The sequence below is a fragment of the Bemisia tabaci genome, chromosome 3 (assembly GCF_918797505.1).
Source record: "Bemisia tabaci chromosome 3, PGI_BMITA_v3".
Classification (NCBI taxonomy): Eukaryota; Metazoa; Arthropoda; class Insecta; order Hemiptera; family Aleyrodidae; genus Bemisia; species Bemisia tabaci.
The window spans coordinates 50678842-50706752 of NC_092795.1; the positions used below are offsets into that span (position 1 = coordinate 50678842).

Genomic DNA, 27911 nt, shown 5'->3' on the forward strand with positions numbered 1-27911 from the left:
GACTAGCTTTGCGTAAATTAACTCGGCAAGGACCAAATAAATGTTTTCGTTTACGCCAGAGGCATTGCGTCGGCTAGCCTTCACGTAAGGAACCGTCCATAATCACATGAAGTTTTTTTCCTATTTTCCTACTGTCCTCCTTCGTAATTGCCGGGTGCCTGTCTGGCACCTCTGAAACCCCCTTGAAAATTTCGTCAGATGGAGCATTGGAAAAGTAGTGGAATAAATGGACTACATTTTGCAGTGCGGAACTACAATTTCAGGCTAATTAAGAAGAGCACCTATTTATATGAGGAAAATAATGGAACACAAGTCGTTTTTTAAATAAGTCGGAATTAATAATTCCTAAATGCAAAATTTAATGCAGTATCTGCAACTGATCCAATGATCAGAAAGAAATAAAATTTCAACTTTTTTTGCTTTAACCCCTTATTTTTTTTAATTTTCAGGCTGCAAGCAGCTTTTGCCATTACAAAACACCTGACGTCAGCTTGGCTTGACCCCCTCTCCCCACATAGTACCCTTTGAGCCCCTTAGGACCCTGACGTCTTTTATGGACGACCCCGTAGTTTTAGTCAACCTCGCTCGCGCAAAAACGGGAATGAAATGCAAGACCAAATGAACTTCATTTTGCAAGTAATAACTACAATATTTGGTCCACTTTAGAAACAACGTAGAAACCACTTGTTTCCATATGCACGGACGTGTTTTTATGGATCAGCCAAATGCTGCTTGTGCACCACTCAACTGTTATGGGAAAGAGTGGGGTGATAAGCACAGCTAATTTTTTGCCCTCTGGGGGATTCTAGATGATTCGGTGATTTACAGATTCATCTTTTGGATTCGTTTATCTGTTTCGTAACGCACTCAGTAATCCCACAGTGGAGGATAGTTTTGTCGACCTTCTCCTGGTGCTTTACGTAAAAATCGAATAATCCTTATTTTTGGATATTAATCTGTATGCTTTGTTGGATGCCATTAAAAAAGAATAAAATATGTAGAAATGAAATCCAAAAACTGGATCTACCGTCTACTTGTGTGCATCATAAGTTAATAAAGCAAAGCAATGGATCCACAAAAACAGCGGATCATCAAACACGTAGCCGAAGATTCTGAGGTGACGTATAAAATGGCAACATCTAGAAATTATTTATGAAGGAGCGAGTATTTACTAAGCTTTGTTCAGGATTCAGATGGAATAATTCAGTAACGTTATTGCGTCAAGGTTTAATAATTAATTCTCATATATAACTTGCAAATTATCAAGTCATGAATGTGTACTACAGCCGGAATTAGACGTATCGCAGGGGAAAGTGTTAATGACATTTCAACTTCCATCATGTAAAGCGCGCCTCAAAGGAGTTAAGTTTTACTTTCATAAAAAAAAGGGAAAATTTCACACGAAGAGAACAATTATGTGTGATAAAGATGGAGTATTTCCGGATAAGCGACAAAACCATCTGCATATAAATTATTCGAGTGCCTCTTAATCTATTAAAGGAAACTTCTGCGTAAAGCACATCATTATGTGGGTGTATTTTTATGAATATTTTTCAATTCCGTTATTTTCATAAATACTAATATTTTAATTTAAGACATATGTGCATAGGTACATGGTTAATTTACGTAAAAAAAATTGAAGGAGGAAGAAGGAAAACATGGGAAAGTCTATTGCTATTTTCTATTTATAAATCTATTTATTTATTTAAATTAAGAGACCAAAATTTTCAGCGAGGAAGAGATCGAAAATAACATTAGAAGCCGTTTGCCCTTGATCTTAATCCAAAGAGTGTGCGGTTCATTACTGAAAGCCGGTTAAAATATACGTCCTTAATACGTCACTATGGGCGTAAACCGAACGAATATTTCGAGCAGACAGCATACTAGAGCGGCAGACTAAGTAGTCTGTCTGAGAGTTAAATCAGCTGATAAGTGGGAATTAGCTGTTTATGCAATGGGATTTTTTCATGAGCATGGGTAAGTACAGGCACAGGCAGTAAGTAAGATAATGATCGAACACCCCTATTGTTAGATGGATTATAATTGAACCATTTAATCCTGCAGAAAACGAGATTTGGGGTTAAATTCTTCAAGGGAGCGAGACCCTTCTCTTCCAATTGGAGGAAATGGGGCTGTCACCGTCGAACAGATAAATCGTAATGTCGAAATAATTATTTAATTGTATTTCTTGAATTTTAGCCATCTCAAGAATAATATCAAACTGAATGATACCACTATTCGACCACATGGGAGATTGTGTTGCCCTCATTAAAAATTGAAGGCAAATCGACATGACGTTGTAGTAGCCTCCTTTTTGGTAAAAATATATTTTTGTGTGCATGCTCCAAATAAGCTTGACGTTTACGGTGAAAGCACGATTCGACCACGTGTCAGCCCGTGCTGCCTACACTAAAAGATGAAGGCGAACTGGCACGGCGTTATAGTCACCACCTCTCGTTCAGTAAAAAGTGTGTTCGTGTACCGAGTAAGCAAACCGTTTCACGAAGATACCACTATTCGACCACAGGGGAGCTCGGATTGCCTACACTCAAAATTGTAGGCGAACCGTCTTGGCGTTGAAGCCACCTCGTCGCGTTACAGGCAATTGGCGCGTTTTGCGCATTTGATTAGTCAAATTGAACACTTAATTTTCGCGTTAAAATACTTTCAGCTTTGATTCACATTTTACAAAAGAGATTCTTTGAAAATAAACGACTGCAATGAAATTCTAGATGCAATGGATCCGTTTTTTACCAAAAATTTAAGGGAAACCAGCGCTGAGCGGCAATAATATTTTTGATACTTCGATGTTCCTTAATTATTCACCTATAGATTTGTTTGAAGATACCAAAGCGCTATGTAGCACACGTTTAAATCTTGATTTGGACGTATTTATGCTAAAAAGGACTATGTTTCACGTGAACATTTTGCACATAGTTCCTTTTAGCACAAATAGGCCATTTGATGCGATTTGAATCCCTCTTACAGCTATCTCGAACTTTCAAGAATGAGGTAGTAGATATTTGTTCTTTCAGGCCATGCAAATGATATCTTTCTTTTAGTAAGTTTTTTCACTTGCAAGCGATAATCAGTAGGTAAGTTATCAATAGATAGAGTGCACATAGTAGGTTTGAAATACAAAAAACATTGACCTTAAATTGGGGAAAATATGTTGAAATGATTCTGTTCATTCTCAAAAAGACGCTAGCGCCAATTTGTTTTTTCTCCTTTTCCCGTTCAAATTGAAAATGTCTGAAACATCCACAGTCCAATTTCAAATTGCAATCTATTCAGACTTTCATTTTGTTGACCTTCAGGATTTAGTTCTCCTTTTTTCTGTCATTGTGGGCGGGGCTTGGAAGACAATCGCATAAGTAAAATTTTTGCTGCTTCGGGGAATGCGTGTTTTAAGTGTCAAAATAACATGGAGTCTCATGCAGAAGGAGAGTTTAAACTGACTTTTTAATGCTTAAAATTTGGAATTTGAGAGTGAATTTTTCATGGAATATATTCGAGACTAGTTTGAGTTGAAATCATTGTTATCGATGACCGAATTGTAAAACCGCGTATCTCCATATTGCGGTTTTTCAAAATTCCCGCCCCTATTGTAGTTTCTCGAGACGAAACGAGTCAATTTTATAGCTCGAAGTGAATGCTGAGTGTTCTGCCAACAGAGAAGAAAAACTTAGGAAGTTTTCAAGGATATAAACTGTGACAAGGTTTTCAGAGAAAAAAGAGTGCGTGACGGGAAATCTGTAACGTTGCAAACAGAAATATGTGGTTTCGCACTTTGGCCATCGATGCATTCTTTCTAAAACTGTACTTATGCGCCTTATCCTCCAAACTCCACAATGGAAAGTTTGCAGGTGTGTGAAATTCTATGAATATCATGTTTAAGAAGAAACCGAGTGAACTGCGCTTAAGAATATCCTTAATTTCTAAAAATGAACAACTAATAGAGGAGATTTGACCAAATTACCTAATTTTCTAAAATACAAGTGTTTATTTGGAAAACCTACCCGATGACGTCACAAAAAGGCAGATTTCCTCACTCTAAAATCTATATTTTTCTACGATTTCCCAGATCAGAAAAAATTATGAAAAATACTGGAAACGCAACTCATAAAACAGTCTCAGATCATATATTTTCTCGTGAAAATTGAAGCGTAGGGTGCATTTCTCGGTTGCGGTGTATTAAGATCGCTTCGTTAACGTTTCATCCACTACAAAAAAAAACAAATGTATGGAATTCGTTAAAATTTTCACTGGATTTTCTCGATGATTTTACAATGGTGAAAGCTAAATATTTCAGAAAATTTACTCGACAGTTTCCCCTCTGAAACACCGCAACCAAAAAATGCCCTTTTTTGCACCTAGCACCTAAATTCAAAGTGGCGAAATTTCATGAAAAACAAAATCTTGAAATTTCACGTGAAAAATTTCATGACGTTTTAGAAATTTATGGAAGATATTGAAAAATACCGGCTCCTTTTCATGTACCGCAAAATGTAAAAATTGTGACGTATTCCTTCTATTTTTGTGTATTTGAGTGCGGGTTGCATGCTCTAGCCCCTGAAAAACATGAAACATGTCACAGCTTCGTGAAATGTCATAAAATTTTCACCGAAACTTCCAATCTTTCATTTCTTTCTTGCGTTTCATGCCACTCTACCTCAATTCTGCATTCTAAATCCTGCACCGAAGAAAAAGGATGCTGATTTAACATTCTGGATGTAAAAAAGTGTGTGACAACTCACAAAACGCCGAACTAAACGCCCCAGTGGTTAGTTTTACATCTTGATACTGCTAAAGTAACTGTCGTAGCGGTTAATTCAGCATTTTGTGAGTTGTCGCAAACTTTTATACATCCAGAATGCTAAATCAGCATCTCTTTTTTTTCGGTGTGACACTGGAGTCTTTTCGAGAACGACCGATGCGGTCGAGAGAGCTTTACCTGATTCCGATTAATCCAAAATTCCTAGGAGACGCGACGGGCGACGGGGCGGGAAGCGGTGGATCACTGCTGAGCGGCCGTGGAGCGATGAGCGTCGTCAACAATGACGAAATCTCGAGGAGCACGCGCACTCACGCAAGAGCAACGATCAACGAGCGACGAGCGACGAACACACCGGACAGACCAGGACACCACTTACGAAACCCAGCGCGCGCTGCCAGTGACTCCGATTCCGCAAAACAAACTTGGCTCGAGCTGGACAGACAGAGACACCTGACGCAGACGACGCGGCTCGACGACTGACTCCGAGTGGCAGAAGACGGTTCCGTGGTCGGGTCGCCGAGCTGGGCCGCCCAGAAGGAACTTTCGTCCAAGGCTGACGGGAGGCCAGCAGCCGCCTATTTACACGAATACTTGATGGTGTTTAGTGTTGATTGCTCGTATGCGCTATTCTCTTCTCCGAGCACCCGATACCCCTCTTCCAGCCAGTTTTTAGTTTGGCCGAGAAGATTTTGTCGCAGTCATGGTCTGCCGGAGTTACTGAGTTCTCCAGACTCGTGTATGGATTTTTTGTGGGTCAGTTGGACTGCATCTTGCAATTGGACGTATTTCTGCCAAACGAAACAATGTGCATTATGACGTGAACCCTGCTATGCATGTATTCTTATGGGTCTCAGGGCTCATTTCTTAATGCACATAGTTCCGTTTGGCAGAAATACGTCCAATTAGGAACCACAAATTCTGGCTCAGTTTAGGAATAACGTATGTACCATTAGTTCCCCTATGCACGTAAGTGTTTTTACGAATGAACCAGAAATTTCAGTTCCCAATTGCATACTTTAGACTGCAGTCCAGTTCGTCGCCCCTCTGACGTAAGGGTGTATCATATTTTTAACTTGATCCCTGTCTTACATATAGATCCATGTCTTCTAGGGCTCATGCGGCAATCGAGGTATATACGCCCTTACGCCAGAGGAGCTACGAGTTGTGCATGTTGCAGAATTGCAGGATGATCCTTATAAATTCAGGGTGTCCCAGTACCCTTTACATGTATCAGGTTTTTTCTCGGTTGTTTCAGGTCGGATACGGTCGGATATTGCGGGAACAAGTAATGTATCGACGCCAAGGAATCCAAATTTCATGACCCCGAAGCTCCCCTCGTCCCCCTTGGAGGTATAGGGTGGTCATGACCTTAAAAATCGGGGTTGCCCTCAAAATGTTGAAATTATTACAACAAATTCAGGAAGTGCGGAAAATTTTACCTATAATTGATGCCAAAAATTCCAAATTCACTCCGAAATATTGACCCCTAAAGCTGGGGGACAGAGCCCCTCTCCTCAAAATTGGATCATCAAATTTTGCAATAAAGGAACCACTATCTCTGGCTCTCCTATAAAAGCACATGTCTGCATAGGGAAACCGATGACATGTATGTTTTTTCTAAAATGGACCAAAAATAGTGGTTCCTTATTACAAAATGTGATCCAATACATAGTCGCTAAATTGTTGTCGAGGCTCTATAATCAGTAGTCACAAAACTATTCTGAGATCATGAACCACAGATAAATTAAAAAACTAACGTGATATCTCTATCGGCACTCTTTAAAACAATGGCTGTCGACATTTTTGAGTTGAATTAAGCTGTACTTACCCTCGGTTTGTATGGATAGGCGGCCAGAGATTTCTACATACTTTTAATTCAAAACTGATGGATTTTATACGCATGTAACCTTACAGCCCTGAAAGTATGTTTTTTCTACTATGGGATTTTCTGCACGGTGTCATATCGAATGAAGTCAGCAAACGCGGATGATGGGTGCAAAATTAGTAACCGTTAAGCTCGCGGATTGATGAGTGCCTTGTCATCGTTATTTATTTTCAGTGGTTGCATTGGGCATCATGCTCCTGCTGCGTTGTCAGCATGCAAAAAATACATATTATACGCACTGAAAAAATCAAAGAAAAATCTCGGATTGACTATTATTTTGGCAATATGATCGTGTAAGTACTTGCGTGTCAGTTGCATTTGTGCCAGTCAACAATAGTCCATCACTGAGATCAGTTTCTAAATCAGCGGGAAGATCCGACCCCAAGCAGTCTTCTAACTGCACGTAGGGTTTAATTCGTTGTCGGTCATTATTAGAATTCCATTGAGTCATGCAAATCTTGAGGTCGGCTCATAATGCTGCAGCATATCTGGGCCTAAATTCTGCTGACCAGCCGAGTGTGTAAGTTACGGCCGGCTGAAGCTGCCCATGAGTTTGGTATAACCTATCTGAGTGGCTGAGCCGGATGATTTAGCCATGCATTAATGCACCACTTAAGCGCTTAAAGCATACACAAATTAAAGAGAAAATAAAGAGGTTTAAATAAAGGGTCGTACGTGTACGACCTTTGAATCTGAGAACAATATAATTGCATTTTGCGAAAAGGAACCGAGAGCATTCCAATGTCTCTAAGATTGTATGCAACTTTCGTTATCTTGCAAATATAAACTGATCATCTAAACAAGTTCTATCTTTACACCTAATATATTATCATTTCAAGACGAAAAGTACCTTTGTAAATTTAATTTTTGCATGATTTCAGTAATTTTAATGTAAAGAATGTAAGTTGCACAATTTCAGCAACATTGGAATGCTCTCGACTCCTCTTTGCAAGAAGTATCCTATTTAGCTGCCCTTAAAGGAGGTCTAAGGTGGTCCTCCTGTTTGACTGACAACAGCTTCATCCCCAAGCTGGTCTTGCCGAACCTCGTTTTCCCCCGGTTCTGAAGCAGAAGAAAACCCCTATGGTGCACGTAACATGAATGACACATTTCCCGCTGATTGATGCTTCAGTTGGATACCACATACCATTTAATTTTATGGTGGGTCAAAATTTAGCAAATTATGTTCCAATTTGTCGCTTGTTTGGGGTTTATTTTTCATTCAGTCGTTCGGGGAGAGAACTTGGACGAAAAAAAACACGACTTACAGTCACAAATCTTGGGAAAGGAATAATGAAACGAAAATTAAATTGGTTGCATTTTGCAATAAGGAATCACGAGTATTGCAATGTTGCTAAGTTCGTGCAACTTCTTTTGTCTTGGAAGAAAAACCTGATCATGTATAAACAGTTTCCATTTTACACGCTATACGAACTGTGGACTTTCAGACAAAAAATACCATATTTTCATATTTTTGCATGATTTCTGTGATTTCATTGTAAAGGATGAAGTTGCACAATCTTAGCGACATTGCAATTTTCCTGGTTCCTATTTGCAAAATGCAATCCAAATAGGAATCAGTTACATCTAGGAAGTAACTCATGCAAATGAAGGAGAAAAGAAGAATCCAAACAACCAGAATATGCCTTTTCAGTCAGAATCAATTGATGGCGTTTTGATCAGAAAAAAAGACAAAATTAGAATCATCATTGAATCTGGTGGCATTCAAACCAAATATACCCATGGAGGTATGTGCACGGTTAGAGTGTTTTTTGGTTAGAGGAAATTACGAAGTCGGGAAAAACTAGGAAGATCACCGATGGACGAGGAAAAATAACCAGAAGTATAAAAGTTGCGGAAAGCGTTTTAATCCACAATTGAAGGTACTCGTAATCACGCGACAAAAAATAAATATACAAATATATGATAATGAAGAAACAAACGCGGCTCGGCTTCTTGCAATTTATTTTCGGATTCCCTCGGGCGAGCGCATAAAAAAGGAGAAATTTCCGCGAGTTCTGTTGTCAGTCAATTTTTTCGCTGTCTCTGAGGCTCAATGACACGCCCAATCGGAAATCATGCCTGAGGTTTGGAGACAGGGTTAAAATTAGTGAGTTAAGATGAACGGAACGTAGCCCTGCGGCCGATCGTTGAAATTGATAGACAGAGCAATAGACAAAGAAGACATAGGACGTATGGAGCGATCTTATTGGTTGAAATGGTTGGTTTCTATAGATTCAGGGAGAAAATTATGGTTAAATATGGGGTCTCTAGTGGGTTGCGGGTTGCCGTTAGACAGTTCACCAATTGGATCCCCCATACCCTTTTCGTCTCATTGTCTATAGTTTTGTCTATCAATTTCAACAATCAGCCCGCTGACGTCGTGGTTTGGATTTTTAGTCCACAACTAACCGTCAACTTCCTTCCCAACATAGAGTCAAATTCGACTTTTTCAACGATGAAATTCGTATATGCAAGGTCAAAAAGACCGTAGTAAGGCGACCTTTGGACTGTATTTTGCAATTAGGAACTACAATTTCTGGCTTAGTTTAAAAACAACGCATGCTCCATTAGTTTCCTCACAGGCATATGTGTTTTTACGGATGAGCCAGAAATTGCAGTTACGAATTGCAAAATGCAGTACATATTCGGAGAGCATTAAGCCAGACTGCAGTGAAGCTCGATTGAGAGGATCAACTATTCTGGGCCCAAGTTTGGGGTGCATGCGTCGGAAAACGTGCAAAATGTGCTCAGCGTGAAGTGAAACGATGATTCTGGTCATATTTTTGATCATGTCTGAGTCTAAAAAGATATAAAATTCCTTTATGTCCTAAAATTAGACAAACTTTGCTTAAAGGCACTCGAGACCTCACAAAGTAACCGAGGGCAGTTTTATAAGTACATACCCTGTACATCAAATCGGCTAGCCCATCAATCGAGGGGTTCAGAAAATTTTGGCAAAGCAGCACAAGTTTACGCTATTTTCAGGTTCAAAGTTTATTAATAGCACGGAGTAAAAATTGTAAAAATGAACGTATTGAAGTGACCGGCAGACTTCTGAAATTAAAGAAAACAAAACAAATTAAAGCCACTGGACACATCCAAGCACCATTATATCCACAAGAACCGTGTCAGTGCTGCGGTTTACATGAGCTTAAGACGTGCGTCTAAAAATCCATCCCAAAAAAGAATCAGGCAAGAACCTGAAAAAAGAAGAAAGAACGAGTATCAACACAGCCGACGACAAGAAAAACGTATTCGGGCCTCTTTTAACTTTTCTCCCGAATCTGAGAGACACCTCATCGGCAGCATATAGCAGAGCATTGAGAACTCACGCTTCGCGTCATCGCGCCTTCAATTTTTCAGATGCAGCATGGACGTCCACCGAGTACGAATAGTTGTATCTCTGCGCCGTCATTGACGCGCATCCTTTCCCTCGCTTTATTTCCATATTGTGTTTGTTTCCGTTTGTCTTATTTGTAATGTTGCTTTAAACTACAGCAGAGCATTGCGACTTCACGACTCACGCCATCGCGTCTTACATTTTTCATATGCAATGTGGACATCCATCTTGCGAGAATAGTTGTATCGCGTTTACACTTTAGATGTCTCTTACTTTTGAATTTCGAAATAAATTAATGTTAAGTGTGCCCGAGATATGCTATGATGTGTCCAAATCAATAGTCATTTTGAAAAGGAAGAAACATTTTTAAAGGTCTCTCATGAGGTCTTTAAAGTGTGCGTATGTCTAAAAATCGAGCTGGCTATCGTTTCTACGGGAGTTACACAGAGAGAATGAAGGAGAGGGATGATAAAGCGCCTGTATGTCAACAAAAAGGTGACAATTTCACAGAAAAGTGTTTACGCTTCAGAAAGTAGTTCTTGGACCTCTGTTCACCACTATGCGTAAAAGCACCTCTCTTCACTCCTAACTCTCTCTTGTTCCGTTCATTCAAGATATTTTCCACATATATTCTCGGTCGTAATTTTTTTTCTCTTCTTATTTTGCTATCTGTCAGAGGGGCGCGTTTTTGGCGCGCCAAGGGGGCGTATCTGCCGATGGCAAATTGGCCTTATGGCCAGTCCGAGCCTGTTGCATCCTACGTTTTACCAGTCTTTCAAGATTTTTTTTTTTGGTAAATGGACATCTCGCAAGGAAATTACACTACAGTAGTTGATGCTAAAGAAGCACTCTAGCACACCGATGTTTCCATGATTTCATAAATCCTGCTCTAGAATAGGCACCGCAAGAATATCAGAGCCTGAACACTAAAGTTTTAGAGACAATAATTAAATACAATTAATAAATTAATGAATTCCCTCTCAATTTACCACAAAATTAAATAATTAATCTAGTTAGCAAACCTTTACTTCACATACTTGCAATATTTAATATGTATACCTATTCAAACATTTCAAGCCGCTGATTATCTACCTACGACTTTCTTATTTATAGTTATGACCTCAATTTGTGAAGATATACCCCTAAAAAAAACACTTGATTAAAGTCAGTGCGTATTTATCTCTTCGTACCTCGACGCAATAAGTAATGAATACCACAATGCCGTAAATTTTAATTATTATCAGACTGGCCTTGCGCAGCGGCAAGCCAATTCTTAAGATTCCCATTTTCACAGATTCGCGGTTATCTATCCAACAGGTAAGTAAGTAGTCAGCATTCGGAGGCCGGATAAAAACGATAAAACTCCGAAAGAGTAATTAGTGTTGTCGTCGCCATAGCGCTGGGGACTCACGCAAACAAAATAACCAGCACTCGCTAGAGTACCTATATTGAGAGAGTATGGCCACTGGGGTTACCACCTCTGATTGGCTCAGCCATCTTAGGCTAAATGGAGCCCTTAGGACCCAAAAACGGCGGACGCCATAAATTAATGTAATGCAAAATGACTCAAAATGTAGTTTTCTTTGCTTATCGTAACGAGAAATTTACTCAAATGCACTATTGCGACAACTTTACATATTTTTAAGGCTAATCGTGCGCAATTTTTGAGAAAAATTATCTCAGATGTAGTAAGGTTGGCAGCAAGTGCGGCTGGTGATAACCGTCAAAAGTTGGCAATGACCCCCCTCCCATCCACAAAAACCAAAACAAAGCACCGCCATTTTTGGGTCCTAAGCCTCTCCATGGGGCTCAGTGGCCATACTCTCTCAATATAGGTACTCTAGCACTCGCCTCTGTCCAGTGTCCAGCGCTCTGCGGCAAAGCCAGAATTATTAATGGAAACTAGATCGATCCATTCAAGTTCCAAAAAAGTCATCACTGAATTAGGAGATCGACCCGAAGGGTTATCTTTAATGCAAGAGGAAATTTCCATATAAAGAAGTCCGAATGAGTCCTCCAGAAACCACCCTGCTTATGGCCAATGCTAATGGCTAACGTATACTATTTATTTATTTTTGTTTATTTTACCATTTCCTCTTCCCAAGTGGTAGTGATCGCGATAAGTTAAGATTTAATCGTTTATCGCAATTTCATCAACGTCGATTTATTGCACTGTTATTGGATGAAAAGTTGCGATAAATTGCGACTCCGTCACATACATTTGCAAATGAAATCGCATTTTATCGACGACGATAGGGCAGAATATGTGAGTTCCTGCCCCTTCGTCCGCAATCGCCGCCGCCGAAGCTCTCTGATCCGCTAACGTCACGTCACCAGTGGCGTGGCGTGAATTGCGATATATCGATTGTGGTGCCATTTAAACCTTTGAAAAAAGATCGATTATCAGGGTGTTCGCAGCGAACGCCTTAGTAATCGATTCTTTACCATAGCTTCAAATGGCGAGGTATCGATAATCGATTATTCACGCCACGCTACTGCGCGTCACGTCACGGCCCTGCGCCGCCTTTCCGCTAACGCCACCATCAATAATTGGACTGCATTTTGCAATTTGGAACTATAAATTCTGGCCCGGTTTAAAAACAACGTATGTGCCATCAGTTTCCCTATGCACATACGTGTTTTTTCAGATGAGACTGAATTTATAGCTCCAAATTGCAAAATGCAGTCCAATTATACACTGGTAAAAAAAAACCTCTTGGACCAATGCCGCGGTGCATTCACTTAAGAGTGCAGTTTCTTGTCGCCGGATTTAAGAGTCTTGAACTCTTGTTTCAAGCGGATTTTGCATTGATTCAATTCAAAATCCGCTTGAAACAAGAGTCCAGACTCTTAAATCCGGCGACAAGGAACTGCATTCTTGAACCAAGAGGTTTTTTTTACCAGTGTATCGTCAACTCCCAGCCATAGTATCACAAGCGCCATACAACGTTTCAAAATTTCCGCCACCATTTAGTTTTTTTACAATCAAGGAGGCTGTCCAAAACTTTCACTGAATTTTCTTTGTGCTGCCGATGAAATTCAGTAAAATTTTCCAACAGATTCAATCAACAATTTCTCTGTAAAAAAATAAAATGGTGGCGAAAATTTTGAAACGTCGTATGGCACTTGTGATGGCTTTGTATGACTTTGGCCGGAACGTGACGATTTGAGAATTCGCAAAGGCCACCGCACCTTCCAGGGCAGGATTTCCTCCAGCTCGGCTTCACAAAATGTCAGTGAATAGGTTTGAGAGGGTTGTTTGAAAAAAAAAGTATCTTACTAAAGAGAGACTCGCGAAAAAACATCTACTTGATTTTTATCAGCACTTTATCTAGGATTTTATGCGAAAACTATAGGCCGGCTTCCTTTAAATATTTCATCATTGGTTCGTTTTTTCATGCCTGAACCCAGTCATCTGATAAGTTCCGATTCGATGATCCTGAGGCAATCAGCACCGAAAGATACTCCAAGCTTCAGAGAGATGCTCCAGAGCTTTGGGTCCTATCTCACCGCGCTATGAATTAACTGAATTAGGATGATATACATCTCTGAAAGGACTTTTTCTAACTCTTCAGAAAAATAAAATACAAATATGGTGAGATGCACGCTTAATTTTTCCTGGTGTGACCATAAACGATTTTGCCGCGTTTCTTGCTCTTAGATCAGAGGAAGTAGGGGTCGCAGCCTACATTTTAGGGCGGTAACGTTGCTATTTATTTAAGCAATCAAAGCACCATTCGGAACATTGAAAATGCCGCGATAAAAAAATTAGTACTAGTTTACTCCATCGGCACAAGGGGTAACGCTAATATAAAATTACTGAAAGAGAGAAGCAACCTAAGCGCCTTTGGTTAGTGGAGAATGCGATGAACTCTATCCTTTCATTTTAAATGCTGGATGCAACTATTCGGGCTTCATGGATGTCCGTGTTGCATACGCACGGAACGGAAGGCGTTTTTGTTTGTCGGAGCACCCGTGGCGCCGTGGCGCAGCCAGAGGCGGGCGTAACTGCGAAAATCCAAAATGGCAGAGCGTTTTCACGCGTTCGTTTGACGCGTGCATAAACGTAGAAATAAGACGAGAATATCCTTTGGGTTTCGGAGGATTGCTGCAAGAGAGTGAGAGGAAAAAATTTTCATAGACGGTCGGCTAGATTCTCTCCACCCAGGCAAAATATCGAATTATCGACCAATTTAACGCCATTGAGCTAATAGAATCTAGCAACGAAAGAAGTTCTCAATAATAAACTCACAGAACAGTCTACTATACTATGCTCTTATACGGAAAAACGCCGCATAAGCCTTCAGACGTTGCCGTATTTCCCTTGACAAAATAAAAATTTATTAAGATTTTGTGAATATTTCCTTCCAATCCCCCGGAGGATTTTATTCTCAATTTAATATAAAGTATCTAAAAATTTCAAGGAAATGCACGTATAAATTTCCTACAAAATAAATATTTTATCACGAGAAATCTGACAATCTTCAATGTTCATACGGCGTTTTTCCGTAGCACGGCAGTATAGTGCTGAGGTTTATGCGGGCTTTTTAATACTCCCGTATGTGAATAGATACACTCTTTTTTTAAGACTCAATTTTAACTGAGGAGAATAATACCTCTCATGCTTTCTTTGGTCGTGCCGGGATACATATACATAATCTCGCAAGAGGCTCTGCCACCCTTTAGAGCCCCCCCCCCCCCCCCACCTTTGCCTCCCCGACCAGTAAAAAAAGTTTGGGAACTCACTGTCATACATGGAGTTAGCCAATTTTATAACGAAGGGAAAAATTCAATTTCTGCATCAAAACAATTTTCCGGAAAGAAGGAGACACGGCTGCAACCTAATAAAATACAACACCCACCCCCCCCCCCTCTCTCTCTCTCTATTTTCGAGTCATGCTATGTTACGTTTTGTGTGCCATGTTCTTCACTTGAGAAAATTCACTGACCATATTCAGGCCCCCCAATTCATGTTTTATCTCTTCCTTTCTTGCAACATTCGCTACAGTAAAAAATAAAATAAAAATAAATTGCCAACACCGCAGACCCTGGTAAAAATTGGGGATAGGAGCTGCGTTTCAAAATACAGAGTTCTTATAGCCGGCTAAAGAGGGCGATAGAAAATCATATAGCTGGCTGTACGAAGCGATAAAAAATTATACAGCCGGGCTATAGTTCCTATCGCCGGGCTTTACACTTTATCGCCTGGCTGTTGCTTTTCCGCCATTGGCTATAAAAGGCTATAAGAAATTGTATAGAAATTCTTGTGCTTTGCAAATCCTCAAGTTTGTACGGAATCACCTTAATATTTACAAAACGCACATTATATTTTCCTTTTCTACATATGTTTTTTCATCAATTAAAATGAGAATAATTCATACAGTGTGTGCAAACATTTCAAAGTCATGAGTTGAAAAACGCTGACTCCAAGAGATTAAATATTAGAGCCTAACACAAAGTGGAGCGGCGGCGCACTGGCGCCTACAAACCTAACAGGGATACTACACGCATTGCGCAACGCGTGAAGTATCCCTGTTAGGTTTGTAGGCGCCAATGCGCGTCCAGCGCTGGCTGCCCGCCCGCCGCGCCGCAGCGTACCGCGGCGCCTGAAGCAACTATTTCACACCAGAAGTATTGCACAGTATCATACGAAATTGAAGGCGCTCCAACATATTAGGAATGGCAGGCATCCTTCAAAAGTACGGAGCTTCCCTCGCAAATTAAATCAAGATACTGCGGCCCGAAAAGAGAGCGGTAGTCCAAAAACTCACTAAGTCCTAGCATCCGTAATTAGTAACGTTTAGCATACACTCTATCGCCAGGCTGTTGTTTAATCGCCATCGGCTATAAAAGGCTATAAGAAATTGTGTTGCCGGCTATAGAAGCTATTGGAAATCTTACAGCTGGCTGTAGGTCTATGGTATTTTGGAACACAGATTCTACTGCCAATTTTTACCAGGGGACTTTTTTTTTTTTTTTTTTTTTTTTTTTTTTTTTTGTGCACACATTTAATCATATCTTCTTCTTTTCCTGTAATTTTTTTCGGTACTTAAGAGTGCTGCAGAAAATGCTCTGCTAATGAGCAAATTTTAGAGGTTTGGATGACAAGGTGCATAAGTGCAATTTTTGCTATTTCGAGATATGCGTGTTTCAAATATCGAAATTATATGGAGCCTTATGGCGGAAAAAAAGTTCAAACTGCTTTTTTGATGCTTAAAAGCTGTATTCTGGAGCGAATATTTCATAGAATATGCATTCAGATTAGTTTTACGGGAAATAATTAATATCTCAAATTTTTCAAAAACTGCACTTATACGCCTTGTCCTCCAAGCCCAAGCCCCTCCTATGATCATTCTTGGCAACTCTAGTTGCCTACCCACCGCGGAGTTGCGTCAGGCTTATCAATTTTCCATCGTTCACCGCTTCGCTGTGTTGTTAACGTAACCTCAAAATGGAGACAACTGCCTGTGCTCCAATGTCAAGCATTGATTAATCAAAGTAAAATCTACCATGTTAATCGCTTTTTACCTCCAAAGTTATGGATGAAGCATGGAATCAACTTTCATCAAAACTCGAAGCCTTACAGGTATGGATATCTAGCAAAAATCCTTATCAGTTCTTGTGCTCATTTGTGGGAGTTGTTCTGTTGACATTCTTATCACCTCAGTATTGCAAGCTCAACGTGAATATTTTAGATTAGGAGTTGAAATGTGTAGAAAAAGCGCCAAACAGCTGAAATTTTCTTGCTTTACCTCTCCTTTTAAATTCTAAATCATTAAGTGTTGGGTTTTCGTTCCTCAGGATTTAAGCGTTTTAGCCTGCATCTGGCGGGTGGCCAAACCTATGTTTATTTTGACATTTTGTATTCACCCTACCTTGTCAATCATGTTTTATTTTTGAAACAAGCAGTTTTAAAGAATTAACTACGGATCAATTTTCGAGATCATTCACAGAGGTCCACACTAGCTAGTCAACGTAGTGACTTTTTTCGATCTAGAGCACCCTTCAGAACCAAGATTGACATGAGACTATACGCACTGTTTACTCAGACTGAAGACAATCTGACAATCATACTCTCCAAGATATGCAAGCATTAAATTTTTGAGCATGAGTGGAACCAGTCTTGTTTGCTTACGTTTGACTACCGACCAATTAATGCCAATGTCACAGGGACGTAGAATGTGGGATTAGGTTTCCTAAGATTTCTAAAATTTGAAGTATTTAAGTTTGTGTTGTAAAAGATTAAGTCTATCAACACTCAATATCACAAACAGGCACTCAAGTTAAGTTCTTAAAATTATATTGCCATTGTAAGCAACCAGTTTCATATTTTTTCCTTAGACCTACTTAGTAAGGCTGAGTAAACAGTAGCTGGTAATATCCTGTATACAATAAGTAACCAAGCTTATAGAGCAGACAAAATATTTTAATTTCATGGTTTTGATTTTCATCTACCACTCTCTGTGTTTAAATGACAAAATATCTTTTTCCAGGCATTGTTACTGGTAGCGATTCAAAGTGGACAAACAACTTTAACTGCGATTGCTGATCAGGGACATGGATATGTTGTCGACATATTGGCATCCCCCAGAATCATCAAAACTCAGGAACTTGCAAGCAATGCAATCACCTCTCTTTTAGATGCACTAGATCATGCACAACAATTTTCTAGTCAATACATTAGTTCAATCATCGTTCTTTGCAGTAACTCGCAGCTTTTCCATAACAAATGTAAGTGTACATAGTGTTCAAGTAAAGGGCCGTCCATAAAATATGCAACGCTTCACGGGTGTGGGCATGGAGAGCATTATGCCATTCAGTTCTTATGTATCCAATGATGAGCACATATGTCACAGAAGTGTTCGATGGGGGAGGGAGGGTGGCTGGAAAGTCCAAAATAAGGCAGTTTGTATTTTATAAGCAATCCCTAAGTACCATCAAACAAATCTTGTCCAGAATTTTCTAAGTATTTCTTAATTTAATTTGATTAAAGTTATTTAATTTGATCAAAGTTATTTAATACTCAGTGCCAAATGTTTGATTTGTCCCGATTCCAGGAAGTCAATCATTGTCGGTCGCTGTAAATTGGACCGCATTAAACAGAAAAGAACCGAACCACATTAGCTATTGCCAAATTTAATTAGGAAATTTAATTTTTTACATGAAAATGGTTGTGCGGATTTTCATACATAGTTTAGTGGATTTTCTCCATAATAGGTACCTAGGAAGCAAATTCCTTTAAATTTTCAAAGGAATCCACACAAACGTTCTCTTGTTAAAAATTAAATTGCCCCGTGAAATTTGGCAATAGCTGATGTGGCTTGGTTCCTTTCTTATAAACGCGGTTCAATTCTTGTTTCCTTGAATCCACCATGTTTCCATCTAAATTCTAATAACATCGCGTAATAACTCTTAGATGGAGCTTCAGAAATTTTATCTTCACTGATGCATTTATTACTTTCAGAATTCAACTCTTTCCTAATGTTTGATCTTTTTCTCTGTTACAGTAAGTAGGTCAACAATCTGTGCAGGATGTGTAGGATTGGTCATCGGAAGTGGGATTGGCCTGATCATAGGTTTAAATTTGAAAGTTGCTCTGCAGCCAGCATCTTCAATGAGGGCAGTTGCAGCTACGAATTTCTCAGGAATAGATGTAAGTCATCTATAGACGTATTTTGTTTGCCGCAACAATTGTTTCCTGCTACCGATTTTGTGTTATTTGCGTCACTTTTTCACAACCAATGAGAGCAAAGCAGCTAGAAGTGAGGTTAGAAACCTCGTAACAATTCTGCAACCTGCTCCGGAGCACGTTCCAAGTGTTTCGCATCAAAATGTTACGACAGCGTTGCCATGTTGTGCAAAAAAAATCCAATTAAATAAGCCACGCCCCCTCATTTCCGGTAACACTCAAACAAAATACGAATGTTACACACTGATGCGAAACAGTTTCGATTGTTACGCCAAACAAAATACGTCTTCTTTGAAACAACGTTCTCCTTGGATCCTCGGAATCCTATGAAAAATGAGTGCTAGACCTAATTGAAATCAGCTGTATGATCTGGACGTATTTTTGCTTAAGAGAATTACATAAAAGTGAAGAAAATTAGAATGAATCATGATGCAAGCAAATTTTATGCACAAAGTTTCTTTTGACTTGATTCACTTTAACATAGTTCTTCCTAACATAAATATGTCCACAGGGTGTTTATTGTCAGCAAAAGTGACAATGGATTTAAAAATTCCAAGTGGTCCATCATTCTTCAACCACATGTTGTTACCGCAGGCAAAAGTGAAACGTTTGATCCAATTCATTAAATATGTTGGCTTGTCAAATCTAATGAAAGTCAATTTATTTGCAAAAAAAATCAGGAAATTTAATTTATAACATATAGAAAATCTTTATCAGGAAAATCTAAAGTGAATCTTAGTAGACATCCTGTCACAGCATCAAACCAATCTACCTCTTCCAAGAGTGTAAATAATGTCCAATGGGAAGCATTTTATGGTCAACTCAATAAATATTTTATTTGGTTGTTCAGGGGAATCTAGATCAGGATCATTTCACAGTATTATGTTTTTGAACTTTTGAAGTTATGGTTTTCATCTGTACAATACAAGAAATGGAGTGACTCTTTTGTTTATTTCCACCTAGGCTGTTGCTCTATTAGAAGATGTATTCACTCCCACAATATCTGCACCAGATGAAGTACTTATTCACGTTCGAGCAGCTTCAATTGACACCGTTGACATCATGATTGCTGGAGGGTACGCCCGCACTTTGAGGAAGCAATTAAACAAGTACAATTCTGTAAGTTTACAATTTTCAAACTGTAGTTTTTGTTTTTCTCCTTTCAGTCTCAAAAGTTCCTAACAAATTAATCAAATCTCAGTTTCAATTAATATAATATTAGGTACCAAATTTTTTGTACAATCCTCAGCCAGGTTTTTAGTCCTTAAATCCTGGAAAGTGTTGAAAGCGAAGATCGAAGAGGAGTGGACCCCGTTCGAGGCGGAGGAGCAAGCAGGTTTTAGGGCTGGTCGGTCTACCGCTGATCATCTGTTCTGTGTTACCCAGTTAACCGAAAAGAAGAGAATTGTTGGCCAGGAGCTTCACTTAGTGTTTTTGGATATTGAAAAGGCTTATGATAGTATTCCTCTTGTGAAACTCTGGGAAGTCCTAGAAGAAACTGGTTTTAGTAAAGGACTTATTGGGGCAGTCAAGCAGTTTTATCGGGGGGCTTTTGCTAGAATCAAGTGCCAAGGAAGGCTTTCAGATGGTTTTTTTTGTCACCAAGGGGCTTAAGCAGGGATGTTGTCTGTCACCGACGCTGTTTAAGATATATCTAGAGCACGTTCTGAAGGAGTGGAAAAGAAAGTGTGCCGGCATGGGCGTCCCTCTAAATGACCAAGAAACACTTTTCACGCTATGCTTTGCTGACGACCAGGTAGTCATAAGTCAAGATCACGATGACGCGGAGTATATGACCCGGAAGTTGGTGGAGGAGTACCGCAAATGGGGCCTCGAGGTTAGTGTCCGTAAGACAAAAAAGATGTCAGTCGGAGGTGCTCAGCAAAGCATAGTCCTGGAGGATGGTCAACATATAGAAAGTTGCGAACAGTACAAGTACCTGGGGGTGAAGCTGACTTCGGATGGGAAGCTGGATCAGGCCATTCGGGACCGTAATCTTCTAGGAAGGAAAGCCATCGCCATGCTAAATGGGATCCTTTGGGACCAAAGGATTTCCAAAGACAACAAGAAGAGGATTTATAACTCGGTTGTCAAGCCTATTATCACCTATGGCAGTGAAGTGTGGCAGTTGAAGAAGCGGACCCAAGAAATGCTCAAGGCGACCGAGATGGATTTCTGGCGAAGATCGGCTGGAATCTCGAGGAGAGAACGTGTCAGGAATGAACGTGTCCGAGAGATAATGGGCGTTGAGGGGACGATTGTGCACGATATCATGACCAAGCAATTGGTATGGTATGGGCATGTGCAGAGAATGGCTGATACCAGGTTGCCGAAGAAGGTGTTGGAGTGGGTTCCCCCAGGTAGGCGACGGAGAGGACGTCCAGCCAAACGGTGGGTTGAGGGCATCCACGAAGAGATGGAGAGATGCCAACTTCCCGAGGATCTCTACCATGACAGATTCCTGTGGAGAATAGGCGTCGCAGAGCACCCTAGCGCGCCGTAAAAGCGGCTCATACATACATACAAATCCTGGAAAGGAGCATCTTTTAAGTTGTACTAAAAGGTAGCAATGCACGAAGAAACATCTAATTTTCAGCTTATTGTCTCAATTTGATATAAGTTCATTCACATGAAGTTGGGCACACCTAGCAGAATCACACTAAAGAGCTTTTTGCCTCTATCCTGCAGCATAATTGACAGAAGTTTTGAAACAATTTTTTTAATTTACCTTTTTTTCTTTCTTTAGAATGTATCTGGAGAACTGCCTGTCATCCTTGGTCGTGATTGTAGCGGTATCGTAATGGAAATGGGTCATGAAGTTCGTAAATTCGACATTGGTGATGAAGTGTGGGCGGCAGTCCCACCATGGGCTCCGGGGACTTTGGCTGAGTTTGTTGTTGTTAAGCAGCATTTTGTCTCCCGTAAACCCAAATGTCTCGGATTCGAAGGCTCTGCAACTTTACCATATTCAGGATGCATCGCCTGGCATGCAGTGGTGAATAAGGCAGGTCTAAGTGGAAAATCAGGACAAGGTAAAAGGTTTGTATCGAGTATTTAATAATTTTACTTTTCCCCTTCCTCCTTAATTTTATTGCACCGTGTAGTTCACACGAGGATTATTCAGGAAGTCTCGCTGGTTTTGATTGGTCGTATTCAAACAATATTCAAGGTAGAGAAAACACAATTATACATGCTAATCAGGTGCACTCTCAACTTTACTTTAAGCCCAAGTTCTCTGTAATTCAACAAGTGAGACACTCAGGAGATCAGTTCTTATTCCTGTTCCTGTTCCTCAACACATTTGACATTTCCTGCTTCTTCTTAATTTTTGACAATGGCTGTTTTAAATTAAATTATCATTATAAGACGGGGTTTCGGGGGAAAGTTTGTAGTACATAAACCTTTTTGGTCAACTCTTCTTGGCTCAAATGCAAAGCTCTGACAATTTTCATGGACAAATTTATTGAAAAACAGATGATGCTTCATTGAAGTGCCAGATACACCTGCAAGCTAGAAGCGCGTCTTGAGCGGCGAGTCGGCCTTCGGATGGTTTGGCAATCTTCATAGCTAATAAGGTCGCAACTTGCCCCCTGTAACTCGCTCAAAGTAGGATAGGATCCTACTTTTAACGGCTGTCCAGCCAGCAGGTGTATCTGGTGCTCGAGGACCTAGGTTGACAAATAATCTCCTTTGTCCACTGAAAGGATCTTAAGAGCCTCCCAGCAGTAGAGAAGCAGGGATGAATGGCAGTTTGGTAATTTAAAAGTCTAAGAGTTTAAATAACCATTTAAACAAGGTTTTTTGGTTCTTGGGTACTCATAATGCGAAAATAAAAGTTGAGCTTTTAGCCGATTTTACAAATATATGCAATGATTAGGACTCAGGCCGTGCCTTAATAAAGAAACAATGTGCAAGAGGATGTTAATATATTTACAATTTTACCTTAACATGGTAGACAAGCAAACATTTCGACCAACACTTTGGTCTTTTTCAGTGCAAAGAAAAGTGCATAAAAAAGAAGCATGGCCTGAGTCCCAATCATTGCATATATTTGTGAAGTCGGCTAAAAGCTCATCTTTTGTTTTCATAACCATTTAAACTACCTAAAACTGTAAGATTATGTCCGTCCGTAGAATGTTATGCATCGGCGAAATATGTCGGAAACTGCTGAGTGCCAATATTTGTGAGCAGCTGATCTTTATTTCTTCCCTGAAGATTATGTGGCAATATTTTTTATGATGAAATATATTTTCAGGGTTTTAGTTCATTGTGGAAGCAGTAGTATCGGAGTCCTAATAGTCCAGCTTTGTCGATATTTTGGAGCTCACATCACTGTCACCTCCGTTGGAAGAGTTAGCTCCTTCATGGCAGAGCTTGGAGCAGATGAAGTTCTGCCATTAGAAGTTCCTGATATTGAAAAACAGCTTGCAAAAATGGAAAAGTGAGTTTCTTAAATCTTATTATTTGTCCAATGATGTTTGAATTTATGTGAAATCATTGTGATGCTCTTATTCTCTACTCTCAAGGCATGATAGAAAAATAAGGTACAAGTGCATGACTATTTGTAGATCCTTTTCTGAAAAGTACTTGCTTTTTTGATCAGATAACTGTGCAGAGATTTTTACAGAAACATAAGACACCCTCATGCAAGGGTTCACAAATTTAAATTAAGAATTGTATCAAGAAATTAAAAATGGTATTCAGTATGAAAGATGATACTATTCTTGTTAAGGTTCAGAGTTGACATCTAGCAAGGTTGAGTTTTAGATTTCGCTTGTTTTAAATTTCAGGTTTTCCGTCATTTTCAATACAGCTGGGTCGGTAGCCCATCAGTTTTGTCTTCAACTTTGTTCCTCTGATGGTATGGTTATTTCCACTGTCAATTCTCCACTGCCATCTGACTCGTTTGGAATATTCCTAGGCAGTTTGTACTCCATTTGGATTAGGATTACTCATGTAAGAAAGCGTCCATTTTTTCCTCCATATCATACATTTTTCTTGTAAAGTATTTGTTTTATGTTTAGTTGATGAGGCAAATGTATGTAGAAAGATGACTGTCAAAAGATAAAGTGTCAAGACTTTCAAATGATTTACCTTAAAATATCGTCCAATTTTGGAAAAAGAAGGTTTATAAGTGTGTAAGAATACTTTTACTTCCGGAAAGATTCTCTCTTCTGTGATTCTTTGTTTGGAAGCGCATAAAAATGAAATGGCATTAGTATTATTTCATTTTATCAATTTTATTGGCTACTGACTCAAAAGGATTTTGGAGAATAATCCAGAATTGCATTTTCCATATTTTTGCTATCTCTGCTTTATTTGGTTTGGATGCTGGTGTATGTGTACTGAATTATAATGTGTTTTTATTTGTGAATTAAATTTATTTTCTTCTTTTCCTGCAGGGTATTTTTGGTTGTAATAGTTGGAATTCGGTCACAATTAGTCACTCTGTTTTAGAAGAGTTGAGTCTGCTTGTGGACAGAGGTCATTTAAGGCCTGTCGTCGATAGAGTTTTTTCTCCACAACATGCTGACCAAGCAATACATTATGTGGACTCGCTTCTAGCATTTGGCAAAACTGTCATTCGATTCAGGTGAATTTTCTTATTTTTCTCCACAAAAATCAAAATAAATTATCACCTAAATAAGCTTAATAATCTCTCCTCAATAACTAAAAAAGCCTTATTGAAGTTTACTCATAAAAAGGTGAGACGACAAGGAACCAGAACTTTTGTGCGTTGATTTGTGGTTATTTAATACTCTGTTACTGTCTTGGCAAATATATCAGATTTGATGTTTCGATTTTGCTTTTGTAATGCAGCTCCTGTTCTATCTATGAGTTCCTACCTACAGACCAGAGGATAATATATTAATCATTTAATGGATCTTCAGGGAAAATAAAAATTTCAGTTCAAAGAGTCAATGCTCAGCCATTAATCCATTAAATTCATCAAAAAATATGTGGTGACTGTGGAAATAAAAAATGGGAAATCCGTGAAGGAAGTATGGGAATGAAATGTCTCGCGGCTAAAAGTGATTTTGGTAGTCTAAAATTCTAAAGATACTTTTCATCCTACGTTGATGAAATTTAACTCTAAAATGTCTTTCTAGTAAGTTTACTTCGTTACAACTTGTCTCCATTTTTTTAAAAAATGACAGGCACCTTTGAACATAGTTTATTTCATATTTGATTAAAAAATTATCTTTAATTTTTTTTTAATCCTTTTTCATGAAATTTTGTCTATTCTGAAAGATTCCCTGTCGATAGTGATGGTTCATCGGGTACAATGAAGTTAAGTCAATCAAATATGAATAAACAAACTAGACCTCCTTGTTGTCAGGAAATCAGAATTTTGGAAAATATAGTTTTGATTTCATAAAACTATTTAGGTATGTAGTTTCTAACCTGACCCATCTGTAGTTTATGGCATGATCTGGGTACAAAATTGAGCTCTGAATTCTAGAATTTAGCTGTCATGTAGTGGCTCTCCAGTCCAACACCATAATTTTGTATGATTTCATACAAGTAATATGATTATTTTGTGCTTATTATGTTTTAGTCATGGTGATGGAAGTGGTGCATCAACAAAATCTGAAGCAGTTGGTTGAGCTAAAATCTAGGAATGTCTGTTTTCTCTCTTTCATCGATTTGCGCCGTCCAAAAATCAAATTTGTAGTAAGTTTTCATAGTCACCTCAATATTTTTCAGGCATTGATGATAATACATTTTTGTACAATTCATCAAGTAAAACATATTATATGAGAGAAAGAGTGGTTATCAACTTGAAAGTTTTGGGAAATGCTCTTCTTTACTTGTTTTTATTGTATTTCTTGTTGGTACTAAAAGAAATTTGAGATACTGCTAAAATTAGTTTCAAGACAGATTTTTTCTCTCAAACATTTATGAATGTGAAGAACATCATACATTTGAATCAGGAGCTTATTCAATTTAATTTTCAGATATTTTTAGCTCAGTCCTTTCAGCTGTTTTAATTTTCTGAATAGATTTTGTGTTCGATCACTACGTATAGTCAGTAGCCATCAGTACTTGTTTTGAAGTCAGAATTGCCCCTCATTGTTTCTTTGAGAATTTTTCATTTTTTTCTATCTTGGAATAACGTTATTTTTCCATAAATGGTGAAAATATGCAAATTCAAATGCACCAACCTGTCAATTATTGTTTAAGAAATTCCTTAGCAGTAACGGGTTTTAAGGTCCATTTTGAATTTCATCAAAATACAGCCTCAATATTTCTATAGTAATAACTTTAATGGTAACTGACTAGGAATAAAAGTAGATGGAGTTTAGAAATGTAAATTTTTAAAATGGAAGAAATTATATGCCATTGTATTTTGCCATGTTTCAGGAAAAATGTTGAAATATTTTTGTAGGATTCTTTTAGTCCTTTTGCCAACTAATAGCTCTACATTTCAATAATGAAGACTTCCTTTGTACTAAAATTGCAATGGATGCATGATTGAGTGACACGTTAATTGATGGAGGTGCACAATTTCCTATTGGAACTAATTTACCTGCTGGTATCTACTTCCATATCATGGTGCTTTATGATAGAGACTTATTAAAATTAAGGGAAGAATTTTAAGTGTCATATCTGCAACTTTGAATCTTTTTTCTGCGTCTGTTTCCTGTATTTTTCTCCTTTATTGAAGAGGTGAGGAAGCAGCTGAGCAGTATTTCCAATTTTTTAAATTTTCCAATTTTTATCTATTATTAAGTGGTCTCAGAAGGAATATCGCAGATGCTCTCTTGACGTAATAAATTTTTAAAGTATTATGTATTTCTTACAAAAATATATGATATTTCAAGGCTTGAAACCAAACTACAAGACTGTATCAAAAGAAAACAGCTTCAATTATCGTATCAGAATTCTTTTAGCAACTCAATTTCTATGGATTGCATTGATTTCTGTTGAAATTTTTTGAGGTAGTCATTTGTGCAGAATACCGAAATTAGGAAATCTATACCTAGTGTTAATTTATGGCATTTTTGTGACTGTACCCTTTTTTAAATTCTACCTATAGGCCACGCCATCACAATTGCCAGGGAGGGGGAGGGGGTGAATGAGTCAATGTACCTAAGCTTTAATTTTTGAACAATTCCAGTCACTGACTCTGCCCCTCACCTGTCATTTTTCATGGCGTGGAGTTATTTCTGCAGGAAACAGGAGGGAAAAGGAGGTAAAAATGAGGATGGAAAAATAAACCTCGAAAAAGATCTGTTAGAAAATAGTATGATGGTAAAATAATCGCATGAAAGTTCTTTATGAAAATTAAATTTTCAAATTTATGTGTGTGTTTTTACCAGAGACAAGAGACCCTCCACTGGTCTCTTGGCGACAGGTGGAAGCTTTTACTTTCGAGGATTCAAAACTTCCCTATGGACAATTATAAGGGAGCAACAGTCATCACTCTTTTTTCGGTTATTGACCTAACTCCTAGGTGGATGATGTGTATTGGGTGACGTCGTGAGCCAATCAAGTTTCCCAAAATTCGGTTTGTTTGTGAAACCAAACTCCCAACACCCTGTTAACCATCAACCTAGTAGGTAGGGCAACAGTTGAATGTTGAAGTCCGGAAAGTAAAAGCTTCCACCATTGCAGAGATACGACTGGAGGGTCTCTTGTCTCTGGTTTTTATTTTTCAAGGATAATTTTTTATGGAACTTAATCAAATGGAAAGTTACTGCAGCAAGCTGATTATTTTTTAGTGTTTGCTCAGTTTTTTTTCACCAGACTTTTGTAAACGAAAGATGAAAATTGTGTACATTTTCAATTGAGACCTCTGTCTCAAAAATTATTTCAAAAACATTTTTAATAATAATTTTAAATAAATGTGTACCTATTCTCGATATTTTTAACAGAAGTTTCAGACCATTCAAATCCTATTGCACTCTCTGAGGACAAGGTTTGACGGTGGAGGTCTTTTTAAAACTCTCTAATTATTGTCTCATTTACAGTCTCATTTAGGCTATCTCGACAAAGTACATATTACCTAGTTGCCAACAATGACCAAAATTATAATTTAAGATTAGTAGGAAGTAGGTACTTGTACTTGTAAAATTTCTGATTCTGCTGTATCCAGGAAAAGAATCTTGTAAGTTATGTTTAGGTGAATAAAAGAAACAAATTTTATTTGTTGTCTAATTATTTAATCATCTTATGGTTTTGATTGACGCATGATTGAAATCCTTAAGAAACA

The 27911-nt window shown here is 38.6% G+C and overlaps 2 protein-coding genes across 3 annotated transcripts in view; one reads left to right on the plus strand and one right to left on the minus strand.

Annotated features, from left to right (window-relative positions):
- Positions 1–5292, minus strand: part of LOC109030700 (clavesin-2) — a 37292-nt gene extending 32000 nt beyond the window's left edge. The window contains exon 1 of the mRNA XM_019041793.2: positions 4955–5292. The gene's annotated coding sequence lies outside the window, so the exon portion shown is untranslated. The remainder of the gene's footprint in view (positions 1–4954) is intronic.
- An 11134-nt stretch (positions 5293–16426) lies between these two features.
- LOC109030664 (reticulon-4-interacting protein 1 homolog, mitochondrial) lies at positions 16427–27844 on the plus strand. Of its 2 annotated transcripts, XR_002008732.2 has the most exons (10): positions 16427–16591; positions 17499–17736; positions 18513–18658; positions 19658–19813; positions 21441–21733; positions 22950–23135; positions 23485–23650; positions 24097–24287; positions 25254–25369; positions 26060–27844. XR_002008732.2 is itself a non-coding variant. In XM_019041741.2 (9 exons), the coding sequence occupies exons 1-9, from the start codon at positions 16544–16546 to the stop codon at positions 25300–25302; spliced, it is 1473 nt and encodes a 490-aa protein (XP_018897286.2). In that variant the 5' UTR covers positions 16427–16543; the 3' UTR covers positions 25303–27844. The 2 variants fall into 2 exon arrangements, 1 of the variants encoding a protein (XP_018897286.2); XM_019041741.2 differs by having other exon boundaries at positions 25254–27844.
- The last annotated feature ends 67 nt before the right edge of the window (positions 27845–27911 follow it).

Bases quoted from the DNA above. Each gene is read 5' to 3' on its own strand.
- LOC109030664 (XM_019041741.2), top strand. From the start codon at position 16,544: ATGGATGAAGCATGGAATCAACTTTCATCAAAACTCGAAGCCTTACAG. The intron at 18,659-19,657 runs GTAAGTCATCTA...ATTTCCACCTAG, and splicing joins CGAATTTCTCAGGAATAGAT to GCTGTTGCTCTATTAGAAGA. The intron at 23,651-24,096 runs GTAAGAAAGCGT...CTTTTCCTGCAG, and splicing joins TTTGGATTAGGATTACTCAT to GGTATTTTTGGTTGTAATAG.